The sequence below is a fragment of the Epinephelus lanceolatus genome, chromosome 14 (assembly GCF_041903045.1).
Source record: "Epinephelus lanceolatus isolate andai-2023 chromosome 14, ASM4190304v1, whole genome shotgun sequence".
In the NCBI taxonomy this organism is placed as follows: Eukaryota; Metazoa; Chordata; class Actinopteri; order Perciformes; family Serranidae; genus Epinephelus; species Epinephelus lanceolatus.
In genome coordinates, this window is record NC_135747.1 from 43,728,847 (window position 1) to 43,745,991 (window position 17,145).

Here is a 17,145-nt window from a genome sequence, read left to right on the forward strand (position 1 = left end):
TAAAGAGAAGGTTATGGACTTTAAGCTAAAACTGGAAAACGACAAAGTCATTGACAGACCACTGTTTTATCAACTCTACCCTGGAAAGGCTATCCTGTGCATCTATGGACTCCCCAAGATACACAAGGAAGGAGCACCATTCCGACCCATCATCAGCAGCATCAACTCAATCACGTGCAACATCTCCAAACACCTAGCTATGATCCTAGCTCCTCTGGTTGGTAACACTCCACACCACACCAAAAACTCTCAGGATTTTACCAACAAAACCAGAGAGAACACTGGACTCTGAGGAAACTATGGTATCATACGACATCACCTCACTTTTCACTTGCATTCCCACCAAAGAAGCAGTAACGACAGTGAGAAAACATTCAAACAGCACTCTTTTCAGCAGAATCAGCTTCACCCCAGACCACATTTGTGACCTGCTTGATCTCTGTTTGACCACCACCTACTTCAAGTACAGTGAAGGTTTCTACTGACAAAAGCACTGCTGTGCTATGGGCTCACTGGTGTCCCCTATAGCGGCCAATCTTTACATGGAAGATGTGAAGAAGAGAGCTCTGACCATCTTTACAGGAACTGCTCCTAGCCACTGGTTCAGATATGTGGATGACACCTGCATATTTTTTCGGATATTTTCATAATATTTTCTGGAAGTTTTAGAAACATTTGTTCGGATATATTATTTTTTCAGACATTTCATAAACATTTTTTCAGATATTTTAATAATGTTTTTTGTGTTTCTGTTTTTTGTCCTCTATACTCCACCATGTCCTGTTTATCCTTCTCTCACTCTGTCCTTTGCTTCACTCTGAGCCATGAAGTGGTTTTACCGCTGCATATTTATCTCTCCCACACAGGAAAGAAGAGGCAGTGAGTGTGTGTCGGCTGTGATTTGAAACTTAATGACACTTGAGGGAGCCCAGAGCAGAGCAAGTTTGTGCCTGTGGTTTTCCCAAAGATGCTGCATGTCAACTGCACGTAGTTACTGAAACTGTTCTGTGCATGTTTGTGTGAAAGCCTGTGCGCCTCCATCTGCTAATACAACATGACAGGATCTGTCCTGTTTTCTGTGAGGACAACATGTTACAATGCCGGCGAGGAGACGCAGCAGGGGGTGCTGGGTAATGAGGTTGTTGACATGGCGATGATCAGACCCTTAAACTTCAGTTATGTTGGGATGAGCCAGGTCAGCCGGAGATCTGACCTCAGCTGGATAACAACACCGCAAACGAACACTAATTCTCAACTACGCACACACACACAGCGGAGATGAGAGGATTTGTGATTTAAGTCAATAAATGTAAAAAACTGATTGGCTTCACAGTTTGGTTTCAAATCAATCTCCAGAATATTAAGTATTCTGATAATCAGTTGTTTTCATTCATTTCCTTGTTCCAGTTGTTAAAATGTTTGATTTGTTGCTGTTGTGTCAGATGTAACAGTTAATAAACTGAATATATTTAGGTTTTCGAGTGTTCTTCAGACATTTTTAAGACATCATCTTGAGGTCTGGGAAATTACGACTGGCATTATTTACCACTTTCTGACACTGCCCAAAAATACAGCACAAAGTACTCTGTATAAACCTGATAAAACACTCAACAGTTCCAATCAGTTCAGATTCTGGGGCACTTTTGGATGAATTTAGAAACTTAAGTTTAGTTTCCAAATGTGACAAGAAGAAATCAGTCGCCTTCATCACTACGAGGTTTAGTACTGTATTATTTAGAGCCATCGACCACGTCACACCAAACAGAATAAATTAGACAGCTAGAATTACCACCTTGCAATTAAATGCCTCCGCTAACCAGTCTCAGGCTGCTGTCAGCCCTAGAGTGGTCTCCTCTGGTCTGAATCAGGGACTCATGTTGTTCCAAAGTTGTATAATTGCCTAGAGTTGGTTGGTGTTCTCACGGCAGCATTTACAAGAGGACCAGATCAAATGCCTTGTGTGAGAAAGCTGCTCTTGATTGGTCAGAATTTCCATGTGGGAAAAATCCAGGAAGTAAAGCAAACGTTGAAGAAGAGTACACTTGCAAGATAAATGTGACACTTTCTAATGTCACAATGGAGGGACAACTACACAGGTTGATTTTAGCGCTGCTCATCGTGGACTATATTGCTGTCATTGTTCATTTTAGTCAAAGCATACAGTTTGAAAACGAGGCGCGGCTCCAACTAGAAAACAATGTTTTGATGCATTGGATGTGCTGAATGTGCATATTAAGGCAGTACAGGAGGAGGTGCACATTAATAATCCTCCAGGACTGTAACATGCTCATGTTTAACTCAGTGTTTGAATGTTTATGAATTCTTGGCCAAAAACATGTTATGTGAGGTCACATTGACCTTCGACCACCAAAATCGATCAATTCTTACACAATACGTGCAGGATTTTTAAAGGATTAGTTTGATGCTTGGGGAAATACATTTACTTGCATCCTGGCCGTGGCTTAGATTGCCAGAATAAATGTCAGCATTGTATGTTTCTGTAAACCACAGATACATTACAAATACATCTGTACTTTATTATTTAGCAGATATGTTGAAACTTAACATTTATTTATGTTTCAACAATGCTGTGGTGAGGTTAAGCCACAAAAATGTCTAGTTATGGTTAGGAAAAGAATAAGTTTTGGCTTAAAACATCCACTTTTGGTGACACAATCCTGGCTGGAAATGCAGCGATCACCTTCTTAACCCACTGGTTTTGTTGGTTGTTAATCTCAAACAGTGATCTGCAGCTTGGCAGGCATCTCGCCTAATGTAACACCATCTACCATCCACCTCCACCACCCAATGACAAAGTCAGCTCATATACATATGAAACTATTAACTACTGTTGTTGTCCTGCCATGTTTCTCCCTGATGCTGCCAGGCGACTGCCAAAAGCTGCAAATCAGAACTGAAGTACAGAGAGTTGTTGACTAGAGATTATAAACTGTCTCAACGTGGTCACTTCCTGTGAACTGGCAGCTTTTTACAACGCTGACGAATGGCATTTTGCAAGAAGTTGTATGTTTCAACTCATCTTGTCGCCAATCTAAACTGGGCTTCACAGACAGGAGAGACTTGCTAACCACTTCCTTGTGTCAGACGTGATGTGGTGTAATGCAGTTGCAGTGTTATAGCGCAGAGGAGCACATGACTTGAGACCAGGTGGCCGTTAAGCATCATGCATATGGTCCATTGTCATGACAGATTAGCGTATTGTTTCACTCGGTGCTGTTCCAATCTCAGTAATGGACTGTTGCTTAATCGGCTTGAACTTTCAAAACTACTTATCTACCTCCGCCTGGACACACAGCTCTCTGAAACTGATACCCTCCAAACAAGGACCTGTGTGTGTGTGTGTGTGTGTGTGTGTGTGTGTGTGTGTGTGTTCATTCACACACACTTTCTTTGTGTGATCATAGTGAAACAGTTAAATGTGCACATGCAGTCTTTTCCAGTCTGGATGGATGGATGGATGATGGTGATGGATACATTTATGGCTGGGTGGATTAAATGGGGCTGAAAATTGAGGAGACTCAGAGCTGCTCTGTCTGCTGTGTGATTTTGTTATTTTTGGCTGCAGAATCTGCGACATCCATCTCTGAACCATTTTTCACTTGTTCTTTCATCCAAGACACTGACTTTTCTGTTTTCTTGTACGCAATACAGACTGTAAACAGAGTAAACTGTCCCTCTCTCTGTCTCCTCATTTTGTCCTGCAACTTGGTGTCGAGGTTCATAAGCCCCTTTTTTGCCTGCCTGTTAAGTAAAAACAATTCCTCATTCACCGTCATGGACTTTCCACGTCCACATATGACGTCCAAGGTACCCTGGGTGTGTTGGTTGTTGACGTTCTGGGACGCCGTGTCAACTTCAGCCTGTTACATGCATTGTCTGTTTTCAAAATACTAAATACTAAATAATGTGTGTGACTCACCATGGGAGAATTACAAGTAGCTGTTAGCGGCTAACTCAAAGAAGAACAGCGGCTGTAAATGTTTGCAAATTAGGAAAATAGAGATTTGGGAGCTCCTCCAAGCAGAGGATGAGATCAGCCGCCATAGAACAGGGACGATAAATGAGTGTTATTGACACATTAATGCCATTGTTGCTGTGCAGAGAGCGCTGCTAACATGTATGTTTTGTCACACTGAAGGCCAACACTGTTGAGTTACATGTCATAACAGTCACGTCTGTTTTGATTCCACAAAGCTGCAATGTAGTGCATCATCACACACTGGAGTGGAATGATGCCATCGTTGTTTAGTTCTGTGCAAAGGAGGCATAAAGACGTGACTTTGTTGTGGCCCTAAAGCGCCATCTCTGTGTAAAAAGATAAAACTTAAGATACTGATAGATTTGTTTTGATCTGAGTAAACTGGGGAAAAACTTCTTCTTACTTCTAAGCCTTCTGCCTCAAGAGTTCTGAGCACAAGTGTGAAATGGTTTAGAAAAGGCCACATGGTACCAAAAACACATCACTTGTTCCTCAGCCCAGGGGACAACTTTTCATTAAATCTATCCGAAATCAGTTGAGCCATTTTTGGGACAAACACAAAGTATTAAAGACGTAACCAACAAAAAGCTCTCACCTGCAGCAAGATCTTATTTCCATCGTAGTCCTCTGTCTGCCAGCGGACTTCACTGATTGGGCTGCAGGGGTGAGGCAGCAGCGGCACCAGCGTCCCGACGTCTCGTACCCTCACCTCCATCACTGCTGACTCCAGCACCACCGGACTCTGACCTCGCGGGAGCCTCTTAAATGATAACTGGATCTCCATATCTGGGTTGGAGTACACCACAAAGAAGCAGAAGTCCTCCTTCTTCTGCGCTACCCTCCGCTGCAGCAGCAGCTTGTAAAGCCGCACCATGTCGGCGTAATTTTCATGTCGGCAATAAACAGTAAATCGCACAATTTCTTTCCCATAATGGACTTGCCGCACGGCCCAGAGTGGTGTGCCAGCAGACAGTGTGAAAAAGTCCTGACTGCATGGTGTCAGCGGTAACATCCGCCGGCCATTGCTGACTTTTTCAGTGTGGTGGTAGCGCCAAGGCGGCCTCTGCAGAGCGTGGTGCAGCATCAGAATCTGCTCCTCGCCACCGTACGCCTCCTGGAGGAAGAGGATGACCGCCAGGGCCGGCTGGCAGGCTGCAACCGGGCTGCTGTTTTGATGGTGCTTGGGCCGGGAGACAGAGGCCCGCTCTGAGACCCGGAAGAGCTGCAGCTCAGGGTGAACCCACGCCAGCACAGCATCGGCAGCACGCTGCAGGAACTTGCCCTGGCCGGGGTCGGCGATGAGGTGGACGCTGACAAGGAAGGGATCCTGGAGCTCACCCATGGATAATTCACCTCCACACACAACAGCATCAAGAAAAGACAAGAGAGGGCAGAAAGGGCAAGAACAGAAATGGGATGAGAAAGGACACAAAATTATCATCAGCTTGTTAAATCTGGCATTGTATCAGACAAATAAACCCTGTCACCTGGAAAATACATAGTTTAACATTCAGTGTAATATCATTTTGTTGCATCATATCTGTGCATGGCACCAACAGCATCAACATCATCCTCACTGTGACCTCGTCACATGTCCACGTTTGGTCATGGACTTTCCACGTCCACATATGACGTCCAAGGTACCCTGGGTGTGTTGGTTGTTGACGTTCTGGGACGCCGTGTCAACTTCAGCCTGTTACATGCATTGTCTGTTTTCAAAATACACTTCTGTTTTCACAGGAAATGTACAGCTTGCATACAGTCTCTTTCAAAATAAAAGCACTACGTCGCTACAACACTACTAATTGGCTTTTTTTCTTTAGCAACACACACGTGGTTACGTTTAGCCAACACACACGTGGTTACGTTTAGCCAACACACACATGGTTACGTTTAGCTAACACACACACGTGGTTACGTTTAGCCAACACACACGTGGTTACGTTTAGCCAACACACACATGGTTACGTTTAGCCAACACACACACGTGGTGACGTTTAGCCGACGCACACAGGTGGTTACGTTTACCCAAAACACACACATGGTTACGTTTAGCCAACACACACACGTGGTTACGTTTAGCCGACACACACAGGTGGTTACGTTTAGCCGACACACACACGTGGTTACGTTTAGCCGACGCACACAGGTGGTTACGTTTAGCCGACACACACACGTGGTTACGTTTAGCCGACGCACACAGGTGGTTACGTTTACCCAACACACACACATGGTTACGTTTAGCCAACACACACACGTGGTTACGTTTAGCCGACGCACACAGGTGGTTACGTTTAGCCGACGCACACAGGTGGTTACGTTTAGCCAACACACACACATGGTTACGTTTAGCCAACACACACACATGGTTACGTTTAGCCAACACACACACATGGTTACATTTAGCCAACACACACACATGGTTACGTTTAGCCGACGCACACACATGGTTGGATTTAGGAAAAAAGAACAGGGTTTGTCTTTACAATCTCACAGGAAGTGAACATCGGCCTCCTGGGTGAAAGTCAGACAAACATTATTTGTAGGTCTATGGATGCAAACTCAGTTTCACATTTGAAAGCTTGATTCTCTGTTCACCCATCCACCACTTCACCCTCCACATCCTTACTTTACATCTTTCCATATGAAGGAAACATGACTTTTTCTGCATGTCAGATTCATTCAAAATAAACATAATTCCTGATGTTTTCTTTTCTTTCCTTTGTTTACCTCTTTGTTCACATCACTTTCCTCCCTCCTTCCCACACATCCCTTACTCCCATCCATCTCCATTTCACTCATCCACATCTTAACTCCATCTTTCTCCAAGTCTCTGTTTACCTTTCTCCCCCTCCGAGCCTCTCTCCTCTCTCCCCTCCACCAGACCCATGTGGAGCAGGACTCCTCTGTGGAGGCTCATTATTGCCATTAGGAGGTCATTACTGAAGCCCTGAGGAATGTTTCAGACCACAGCAGGAGCAGTGCATTCAGGTGTAGCCTCCCCCTGAACCCCTGACCTGGAAAAGCTCTGCACCCTGACACAGGTACCACAACACCACCACTGACTCATCCCTACATGTTACATGTACACACTCACACCGTATCATCTCATCTCCATGTTCTCTCATGTTCCTACGGTCTTTATCTGACCTCTCGGGGGACTTGTCCTATTTCGTCTGTGCTTTCAGGCACTTTGGGAAAGGACACGCAGTCTTCGTGTCCCTGGCACAGCCGACTGGTGGCTGCTGCCAGAATCCTTCCATGAAACAGAGACGCCAAACAGGAACAGGTTCAGTCTCATGGGTCCCGCTGGCCTTTGCAAAAGGACAGTTTCTACTTGACCACAGAGGTGACATTTTCTAAATGTTAAGATCAGGTTACAAGGAAACGCTGCTTAAAGGTGGCCATTAGAGACGTAACGACACAGAGTGACACACGAGACAGAGTTCACAGTTTGATACACTTAAAATGTTTTCAACTAAGTCTGAATGAAAGCAAAGTGTGACGGCAAGAATAAATACTTCGAACCATTTCTTAGTTTTTAATAGTTTCTATTTGTAAAATGATGATTTGAGACTCTTGAAAATTGTCTCTACATTAAGGTTCATTTGTGAACTTAGTTTAAATGGGGCTGAAGAATGAAAACACATTTAAGGACGTCCCCAGGATGTCCTTAAACAGGTTAAACTTGGGCTGGGCGATATAGCCTATAAATAATATTGCAATATTTTGAGGCTATATCATGGTACAGGACATAAATCACGATATTTAGAAATCTCTTGTAAACTACTGTTGACTACTAAAACACAAAACTACTTAAACTACTATTACAATAAAGCAATGATAATAAAATAAAGTACTGTTACAATTAAGCTAGAAAAACTATTCTCATGATAAAGTTATAGTACTGTTATATAAAAGGTAAATAAAGTTAACTAAAGTACCGTTATATTGAAGTTAAATTAAGTAACGTCATAATAACAATAAATAAATGTTAAACTATTACAGCGGTGCCATTAAACTGAGGATTTACTCAACAGTCGCACTGTGTATCCTGCACCACCTTGAATGCTCACACACTATCGAGGAGACAGTGGTCTTGTGTCAGTGTGCGTCAGATGCTTAAAAAATGACATGACAGTTTATATTTGATGTTTGATGCCTTCATTTTGTAAATCGTGGAACAAGCCGCGATACATCAGATACATCATATATAATCGATATATATATATATATATCGCTCACTGCTAGATTAAGCTGATGGCAACAGGTTAGTGAAGATGGCAGACGCAGCAGCTCTTGGCTCTCCTAATTTCGTTGTACTTGTTCCTGAATTCGTAGTACTTGTACAGCGACAAAGGCTTTCTATTCAAATTTTGTCTTTAAAGATGCCAGTTTTATATTTCAGATTTAAAAAAATGAAAATAAAATCAGTGTCAAAATTTTCAGGCTGCAGCTGAGACTTTATTATTATTTATATAATTTATTATTTATACTTTTAGAGTTTATAGTGTTAATACTGATGTAATTTCACAGCCTCTGGTTTGTGTAAATGAAGGAAATTAGAGAATTGAAAAAAATGAATAGACCCTCAATTCAGATAATGAAACTCTTTAACTTCTATTAGTTAGAACTGAAACTAAACCTGAATAGATGGAGTGAGGGGATTTGAGAAGAAAGCAGATTTAACGTTGGATTACGATTCAATAAAACGGTCAAACCCAACTTCAGTGTCCTCGTGTGGCTGAGGAGATAAATACAGCAGGATCAAGAACTGCAGCTTTAAGCTGGATGCCAGGGCACAGACGTCCTGATGCCGCACACACACACACACACACACACACACACACACACACACACACACACACACACACACACACACACACACACACACACACACACACACTGGGCACCATGCTTATTAACGACTGCCTGATTGATCCCATTAGAATCAATGTCTGTCTCCCTGACATGTAGCTGCATCGAGACACCAAACACGGGGATGATAGGGATCTTTAAGGGTACTTACTGTCCAGCACATCGGACTGTCACACAGACGGCTTCATTTCTCTGCAGTACGATACACACAGTTCCCACAGCGTCCTCTTTCAGGAGCCAGAACACGACATGAGCCCAACAGGAACACAGACTTTTGTCCAAAATGTTCGACTTCTGCCTCGTTACAACTGATGACAAACAGTAAAGCAAACAGAGCTGCAGAAAGCGAGATGTCATCATAAATCACTCTTTTACATTTACTTTCCACTCCTTTTATTTAGCCTTTTATTTTTGTTTGTTTACTTGGCTTGTCTCTAACTTTTCTTTCTTCTCCTCCACTCCTCCTTTTATCTCATGCCTCATCCATCCAAAGTTCCTGGGAGTCGGTAACTAAACTGACTCAGGGATTAAAGACGAATCGAGGTCAGGATCGAGGCCACAGACAATCTGAGGTCCACACCCTCGTTTATTTCTGTCTGATCGCATTAGAATCAGAAAATATCTCCTGAGCATCAAACTGACATCCAGACCAAAACCACTGTTTGAACCACGTGGATGATCTGTGTCCAATTGGATATTTAAAATCCTTCAAAAAAACCTGAACCATCGCCTTCAACAACGTCAGTGCCAACATTTAAAATTCATACATGCAACTAATGCCTGCCGTACACCACAAGACTTGGACAAAACTTTTAACAGACTCAAGTGTGACATGTAAAGACAGTGTGTGTTTTCAGTAACACACTGTAAGATTTTTGCATGATCTTACAGAGTCATTAACTGCAAGACTACAACTAGATTCTTTTTGAGATCCTGCTCTTGGTGCTGAACATTACACCAAACTCCTTTTTAAGAAATATGACGTATTAAGAACTCCTTACGTGTCCACAAAAACACTTAACTGTAGAGACACGAGATAAAAGGCTTCATATGTCAACAGAATTCTTGTCAATTCAGCACCATTTTTATCCATAAAGAGAAACAGTATTTTTTGGATTTTGTTGCTTCAACTCGCTGCTATTTTAGTGGCTGCATGAATGAGAGGGGTGCTGAGGACAGAAGACAGCTGGACCATGTGGTGCGTACTGCTTCAAGAATTACTGGACCACCATTATCAGAAATCTACAAAAGAAGATCCTTAAAGTTTTAAAGACACGTCTGACCCGACGAACAACCTTTTTAATTTCCTTCCTTCTTACAAAAGATTAAGAAGCATTAAGAGCAGAACATCCAGGTTCCAATAACGGCACATATCCTGAAGCTGACGCTGTCCGCCTCCTTAACGTTACAAACAGCAGGTTAAAGACTTGTGCATTAGGACAGATTTTTAAATGCACTTGTACCGCTTTATCTAGACCAGGGGTCAGAAACCTCTACTATCAAAAGAGCCATTTTTGACCAAAAATAATTAAAAGAAATCTGTGTGGAGCTGCAAAGCATATTTGAGCCTTATAGTGAAGGTAACACAGAATATGAAGTCTAAATGAGCATTCCACAAGGTGGCGACTGTGCAGGGCGCTCTTTATGATTATTTGGTTCTTTTTGCAGAGCTGCAGTGAAAGCAAACTACTCTACCAACACATGACTAAATTCTCTATTTTATTCCAAGACTTTTTACTTTTTTGGATTTGGCATCCACAGCTAACCTGCTAAGAAGACTCAAGACGAGCCACTGCTATAGAGGTTTGGCAAAATTTCGCGGAATGGTGGCAGCCAGTCGATGGATTTTAGTTGTTGAAATGCTAAAATGTTTATCTGGTAAATAGGGTTCACATTTTCACAGTTAGAGTGTAAGGATTTCTTTAGGCCTACAACACTGATAAATGAAAATGTTAAAAAAAAAGATTGCCTAACCCTGATCCAGGTGCTAGTTTATTCAAATATGATGCTTTTATGTGTTGGATCGAATTTTACCCATTTGTTTATTATGATTATTTTATACATATGGAGATTACCTATCTGTTTTTCATTTTTGCTTAATGTATTACATGCTTTATGAGTGAGTGATCGTGCTTTCTTTGTCTAAGTGAGCTCTCAGACACAAATTACAATCATACTGATACGGCAGTTAAGTATGGACTTTAATCTTTTGGGGTAACTACAGCATTTTACAGCTGGTTGATGGTTGTTGGATTCATCCACCACCCCTCCCACCCACCGTACTTGGACTTACGCCACCTTGACTTACATTGTTGTCCCAATGCATTTCCCACCGACGCCAGCTGGCGCCATTAAACAATAAGGGCAACTGGCCGCGTGTCATGCTGATGTGAAAGGACGGCTTTTTTCGTCAGTGTCTGACACTGGAAGTCACGGACTAAGTGCTGGATTTCGACGACTTCGGAATGAGACCAGGGTGGTTTTTCCAAATGATTTCTCACTTGACTTCTCCATCCTCTCGTTCCAACCTGTAGAATATGACACAGCCACTGATGTCATCACAGTTTAAACTTTGGGTGAGGAAAAAAACCCTGCTATTTTTTGGTTCCAACTGAAAACCAGCTGTTCGGGATTTGAATTTATTTTTGGTCAAATGCTCTGAATGGTTCAAAGTTAGGTGTGGAAACCAGAACAGAACTGTTTCCATGCTGGTGGGTAAGAGGTGTTAGACACAGAAATGTTGGAAAATAAGGTCCAGTTTGAAAAATACCAAAGTTACCCTTTAAAACTAAACTTCTAAATTGAGGAGATTCACAGTTCCATGTGTCACAGACACAGCAGAACATTCTCTCAGTCACATACAGAAGGAGCTGAGTATTTTATGGAAGACTAAACCAGAAGATACAACTGAATACCTCGTACACTCAGGCTTAAGCTCTCCTCAGCAATAAGCTTTAATGGGGAGCTGGCACACACAAGAATAAATTAGAGATTAAGTCACCCCAATCCTGTGAAGGGAATGAAGGGGGTTTGTGTGTAAAGCTGTGGGGGAGTGCATCTCTAAGCTCTTAATCCACTACAGTCTTCAGCTGAAGCTGATGTTCTGACTCGACTGTGTGTGTGTGTGTGTGTGTGTGTGTGTGTGTGTGTGTGCAACCATCCCCAACACACACACAATCACCCTGCACATTCAGACGGGGCTGTCTTTGTTAATTCTCACAGACTTTTACCTTCGCTGTGTGTTTGAGTGTTAACCAGCAACACATGCTCGCAGCCATGTGCTCTGATGATGACGTGAGATAAAACAACATGCCTTCTAGTGGCCCCTGCACATATGAGAATGATTAGCAGCGAAAACTCAACCAAGGCCTCTGAGTGTGTGTGTGTGTGTGTGTGTGTGTGTGTGTGTGCTCTCAGCTTCAGCTAGCTTGGCCCTCAGTGTAAGTCTAAACAACTGAAGGAGGAAATTCAAGACGGGGCCCCTTTTTGTCGTCTGGTAAAAAGAAAAAAGTTCCTGCATTCATGTCGGTTGGAGCCGTGTCAGGTCCATTAACATGTTAAGTCTTGACTATAATGTGAAATAATGTATGTTCAGTGAAGCCTTTCAAAATGTTAAACACAGAAGTTTTACTGTAATTGTGCCACGTTATCTTTTCTAAGTCATCCATGCACTTTCTGCCTATTCTAATAAGGGTCGTAGGGGGCGGAGCTTATCCCAGCTCCTAGACAGGTCACCAGACTATCACAGGCCTGACACATACAGACAGACAACCATTCACACTCACATTCACACCTACGGACAATTTAAGCCCTGTTTGCACCGAGCGGTCTGGTACAGTTACATGTTTCTGTCTCCACAGTGTAAAGTTGTGGATGGTCCCAACAGAAGCGTTCCTTAGCGTCCCCATGTTTGGTCCCCCCTCTGTTGGGGTACCTAGCACACAGATCTGGTACTAAAAGGTGGAGCTAGAAACCCTGCAGTCTGATTGGTCAGTAGAGGACGCTCACGCTGGTTTTATGTAACCTCTGTTCATACATCAGTAAACTACAACTATAAAATGAAAGAGAAAAAAATAACTTCATTCACTGGGCCGACTGCCGGCAACTTTTAAGGTGGAACGTTAACTTGTAATGTTACTCAATGCATGAGTTGATGACGTGAATCCATCAGCACACCTTAAATTTCACTGTGACAACTTTGACCATCACTTTAGTTTTTATATGACACACACTTTTAGTAATGACTTTAAAAATATAGATGAATTTGGAGCGGATTATGTGAAGGTCATATATTCTAATCCTCACTTCCTGTGGGCTACAGCAACACTAAACCCCTGAGCTTGCCTGAGAAGGACTAAATGCACAAAGCTGCTATTTTTAAATATCCCATGGAGAGAGACTCTCACTGCAGCCTGTTCTATTTTGTTGTGAAAATGTGGGCGTGCAGCCTCGTTCTGTGGACGATAAACCAGGTGCAGACTTCCATCTGTGTCACCGCTGATGAGGAAATACAGCGAGTGCTGGACGGAGCAGTGAGTGACAACAACCCCGCCCACATTTAAGAGGACTGTCTGAACACACCGAGGGTCTAGGTACCATGTCTGAAGGCTTACTGCTGGTTCCAGAGGGACTGGACTGAAAGGGTTTGAGAGTCATCAATTAACCTGCCTGTCTTTGGACTGTGGGAGGAAGCCGGAGCACCCAGAGGAAACCCACGCTGACATGAGAGAACATGCAAACTCCGCACAGAAGGGTTAGAAGCTAATAAATGAACATTAATATTCAATATGTAGCCAGGACTTCTGTCTGGGGGGCCAGTGTACTGGGTACCCTGTGTACAAAGGCAGTGTCCTTGCTGTTTGATTCCAGCCCGTGGCCCTTTGCTGCATGTCGTCCTCTCTCTCTCGCTCTCCCACTTTTACTCTTCAAACCTGTCCTGTCATTACAGGCAAAAAAGCCCCAAAATCTTAAAAAAATAAAGATTTAGGTCTGCAGTAGAAACAGAGGGGCTGGGGGCTGTGTGTCACAGGGAGGGGAGTGAGGTCAGAAGTATTGAGAGACAGACTGACACATTGTTCCATGAGTACTTGCTGACGGTAAAAAAAAAAAAATCAAGAACAATATCAGCCTTATTGTTGGAGTCTCTGTCATATGAGAACGGCTTTGAGACATTACAGTGCTGCTGACCTTAAAGTTTCCCAGAAGATAAAAGCAACGAGTTCAAAATGTGACGCCACAGTTTTCTGGCTTCAAACTGCTGCTGGTTTGAAACTGAAGAGTCAAATAGATTAGATAGGTTACGACAGACTGTTGTGGGGAAAGATTAGAAGGGAAGGCTTAGTGAGGCGACCGAGGCCAGTCAGCACGGCGAGCCCAAGTTCATGTGTGTCATGTGACCTTCACAGACCTGGGTCAAAGCAGTCTGGCTTAGTTAGAGGGACAAAAGCTGAAGAGGTGCTGTGACCCTGTTTAACTCCAGTTTAACACAAACAGTGTGACCAAGGAGTTTCTCATGGCCTGAGGGTCACACTTCAGGCAAACCCCCCAAATCAGGTGAGAGTTAAAGGGACTTTCAGCTCCCTAAAACTGTGAGACTGTATAAAATAAGGGCTACAGTTCATGTACTGTTCATCTGATATCACTGTTAACACCCTTGAATTAAAGCTGAATGTCATCACTTCAGCTTCAGGTCATCATGGGTTCAACATTTTGGACGTGATCCACAGTGGATCCATAGAGAACAAACCCAAACCTGCTGTGAATTATTTATTTTGTTTTGATTTTAAAAGACACCCAATCCGAAGAGGACACTTGAACTGCAAGACTTGGTCCACAAAGACCTTGAGGATAATTAGACCTCGTCCAACATGTGATGTGTGCACCATTTAACAAGCAGCCATGTTACAAAAAGTGGAAATACATATTTAATCCAGAACTTAATATTCACAAAAAAAAAAGTTTCTGTAGCGCAGGATACACTTGAATGCACCCAGGTATCAGACACTCTGACACAGACTTTTGAACCTGGTTCAACGGTCAGGTTCATGAAAACCTCTAAATTCAACCCAAATGAAAACCAGGGCTGAAAAATAAAGCCAGCATGGAGGTGCCAAAACTGCAGTTCGTCTAATGTCCACTTGAGGCTGTCTCCAAAAGTGAGTCGATCCTCACAGACCTCCAACTTTACAGCAGAAATAAACATGTTTACAGCCTGGTACAAAACAGTTTAGGTCTCCGTAGCTCATTGCCAACATTAGCCAACAGTTATTAACATGTTTTATAATAGTGTCTGATGGAAGCCACTGCTTCTGTGTTAGCTCATGCTAACCAGGCAGAGATAGCAGGAGGAAAGCGGCTCATGCAGACGGTCCTTAAGCGCTGCATCAAACAGCAACAACATCTAACCATCGGCAATCAGCTGTCGCTGCCCCCAAACCATCACAAATAAATTCTTAGGCTGGGGGAAACACTGAATGCTCATGATAGTAAGCTCCGAATCCAAGACAGCATCGCAGCTATTTTGGCAATTTCCACTTGCCCCCACAATTCATTGCAAAAAACACCTATAAACAGTAACATGCACTGCAATTTTTTTCAATCAATGGGTGACGTCACGGTGGCTTCGTCCATTGTTCTATACAGTCTATTCTTCAACCCTTAAGTCATTGCCTCATGTCTAACCCAATGTGCTGGAGCCAAAACACATTTCCAAGTGAAGACGCCACTGTATGTGCACTCAGTGAGCACACACTTACTAATTCATTAACATAAAGAGCCCACAACAAGGCTGACAGACAAAACTGCTTCACTAAAACCATTAACAAACAGCTGACCGCAGCGGATTCAGCTGCGATCACCGCCTCGCAGTCCAAACCCTATTTTAGAGGACGCACATTTGGTAACACTTAATCCAAGCTGCCTTATGGCGGAGCCTGGAGCTCAGGCTCTACGTTCAACCAGGGAGGAAGCACCAGGAGTGTGTGTGTGTGTGTGTGTGTGTGTGTGTGTGTGTGTGTGTGTGTGTGTGTGTGGTGCTGTTACGGGTGGTCCCTGATCCATCAGGTGCTATTCAAACTGACTGTACTGAGAGTGCTTTGGCTGACATCACAGCGAGTGGTTTGGCGTGTAAAAGGATCCTCAGCACTGTCCGTCTCACACAGACGAGTGCGTCGTCTTCCTCAGAGTGTGAATACGAGTCTGTGCTGATGAAAGGTAAAGAGGTAGCTAACGCTGATACCCAAATACCAAATACAACAAAATGTTAAACTGAGAAAATGGATGTGAACAAATACGCTCAGAACCTTTTCTTGTGAGTTAAACGTCGTGCACGGGGACTTCAAAACTCAACAACACAAAGGTCTGCACACTCGCAAAACATGAAATGTGCATGTATGTTTCAGGCCCTTTAATGTGGAGTAACATCTTATCTTGATTTTTAAGTTTTAACCACTGGTTTTGACCTTATTTTATTTCTCCTGTTTATTTCTACTATTTTATTTACTTTCTTTTTTATTCTGTGGACTTTTAATTTTTTTTTGTTAGTTTGTTCCGTCCTGTTTGGTTTGCTTTTTTAATAGTTTATTGTGTTAGAGCTGTAATTTGCTAGTGTTGCAAAACTTAATGTTCAGTTGTTTATGTTGTTTAAATTGTGTTTGTCATTTAAATTTTGCCATGTGAAGCATTTTGGGCTGCGTGTTTGTATGAAAGGTGCTGTCTAAATAAAGTTGAGTTGAAATTAAAAGTTTTAAATATACAACTTATGGAACCTTCATGTGTTCCACTGTTGGTGTGTCTGTCTGCAGTTTAACACATCTTTGAATAGTTTTGGTGAATGAAGTGAAACTGTGCAGGCTCGTGCACTTTCACCAGTAATCTACTGACTGATAAACATCAGTGTGGGTCGTGTACAAATTTTGGGAGAGTGGATTTGGAGTAAGTTGCGCACACATGTGCTGCTGGTTCTGCTAATCTGCTGCCTGTCTGAGCTGAAATAACAAGAGCAAGGTCTCAGGCATGACTAGAGTCAGGACGAGCAGATTGTTTGACTGTGTGGTAAAGACTTGTCATTTACTGCTGATGACTTGAACGCACCACAAAGGACATTATTAACATGACCTGAGACACAGATACAACACAAAGGTTCAGTTAAAGACTGGACTAACTTGAGAAGTGATGCTGTTCACCTGACATGTGGACTCAAGTCACTAATTTGATGACTTTAGGCTCCACTAAAAATTTTTTTTAAAGACTTGCAACTCCACTTGGAC

General features: G+C 42.8%; 1 protein-coding gene across 2 annotated transcripts in view; it reads right to left on the reverse strand.

The window, feature by feature from the left end:
* fam124a (family with sequence similarity 124 member A) overlaps positions 1-17,145 on the reverse strand; it is a 40,859-nt gene that overhangs the window by 7,546 nt on the left and 16,168 nt on the right. For both annotated transcript variants that reach the window (XM_033612687.2, XM_078174748.1), the window contains one exon: positions 4,596-5,353. In XM_033612687.2, coding sequence (XP_033468578.1) covers positions 4,596-5,353 — 758 coding nt within the window. The remainder of the gene's footprint in view (positions 1-4,595; positions 5,354-17,145) is intronic.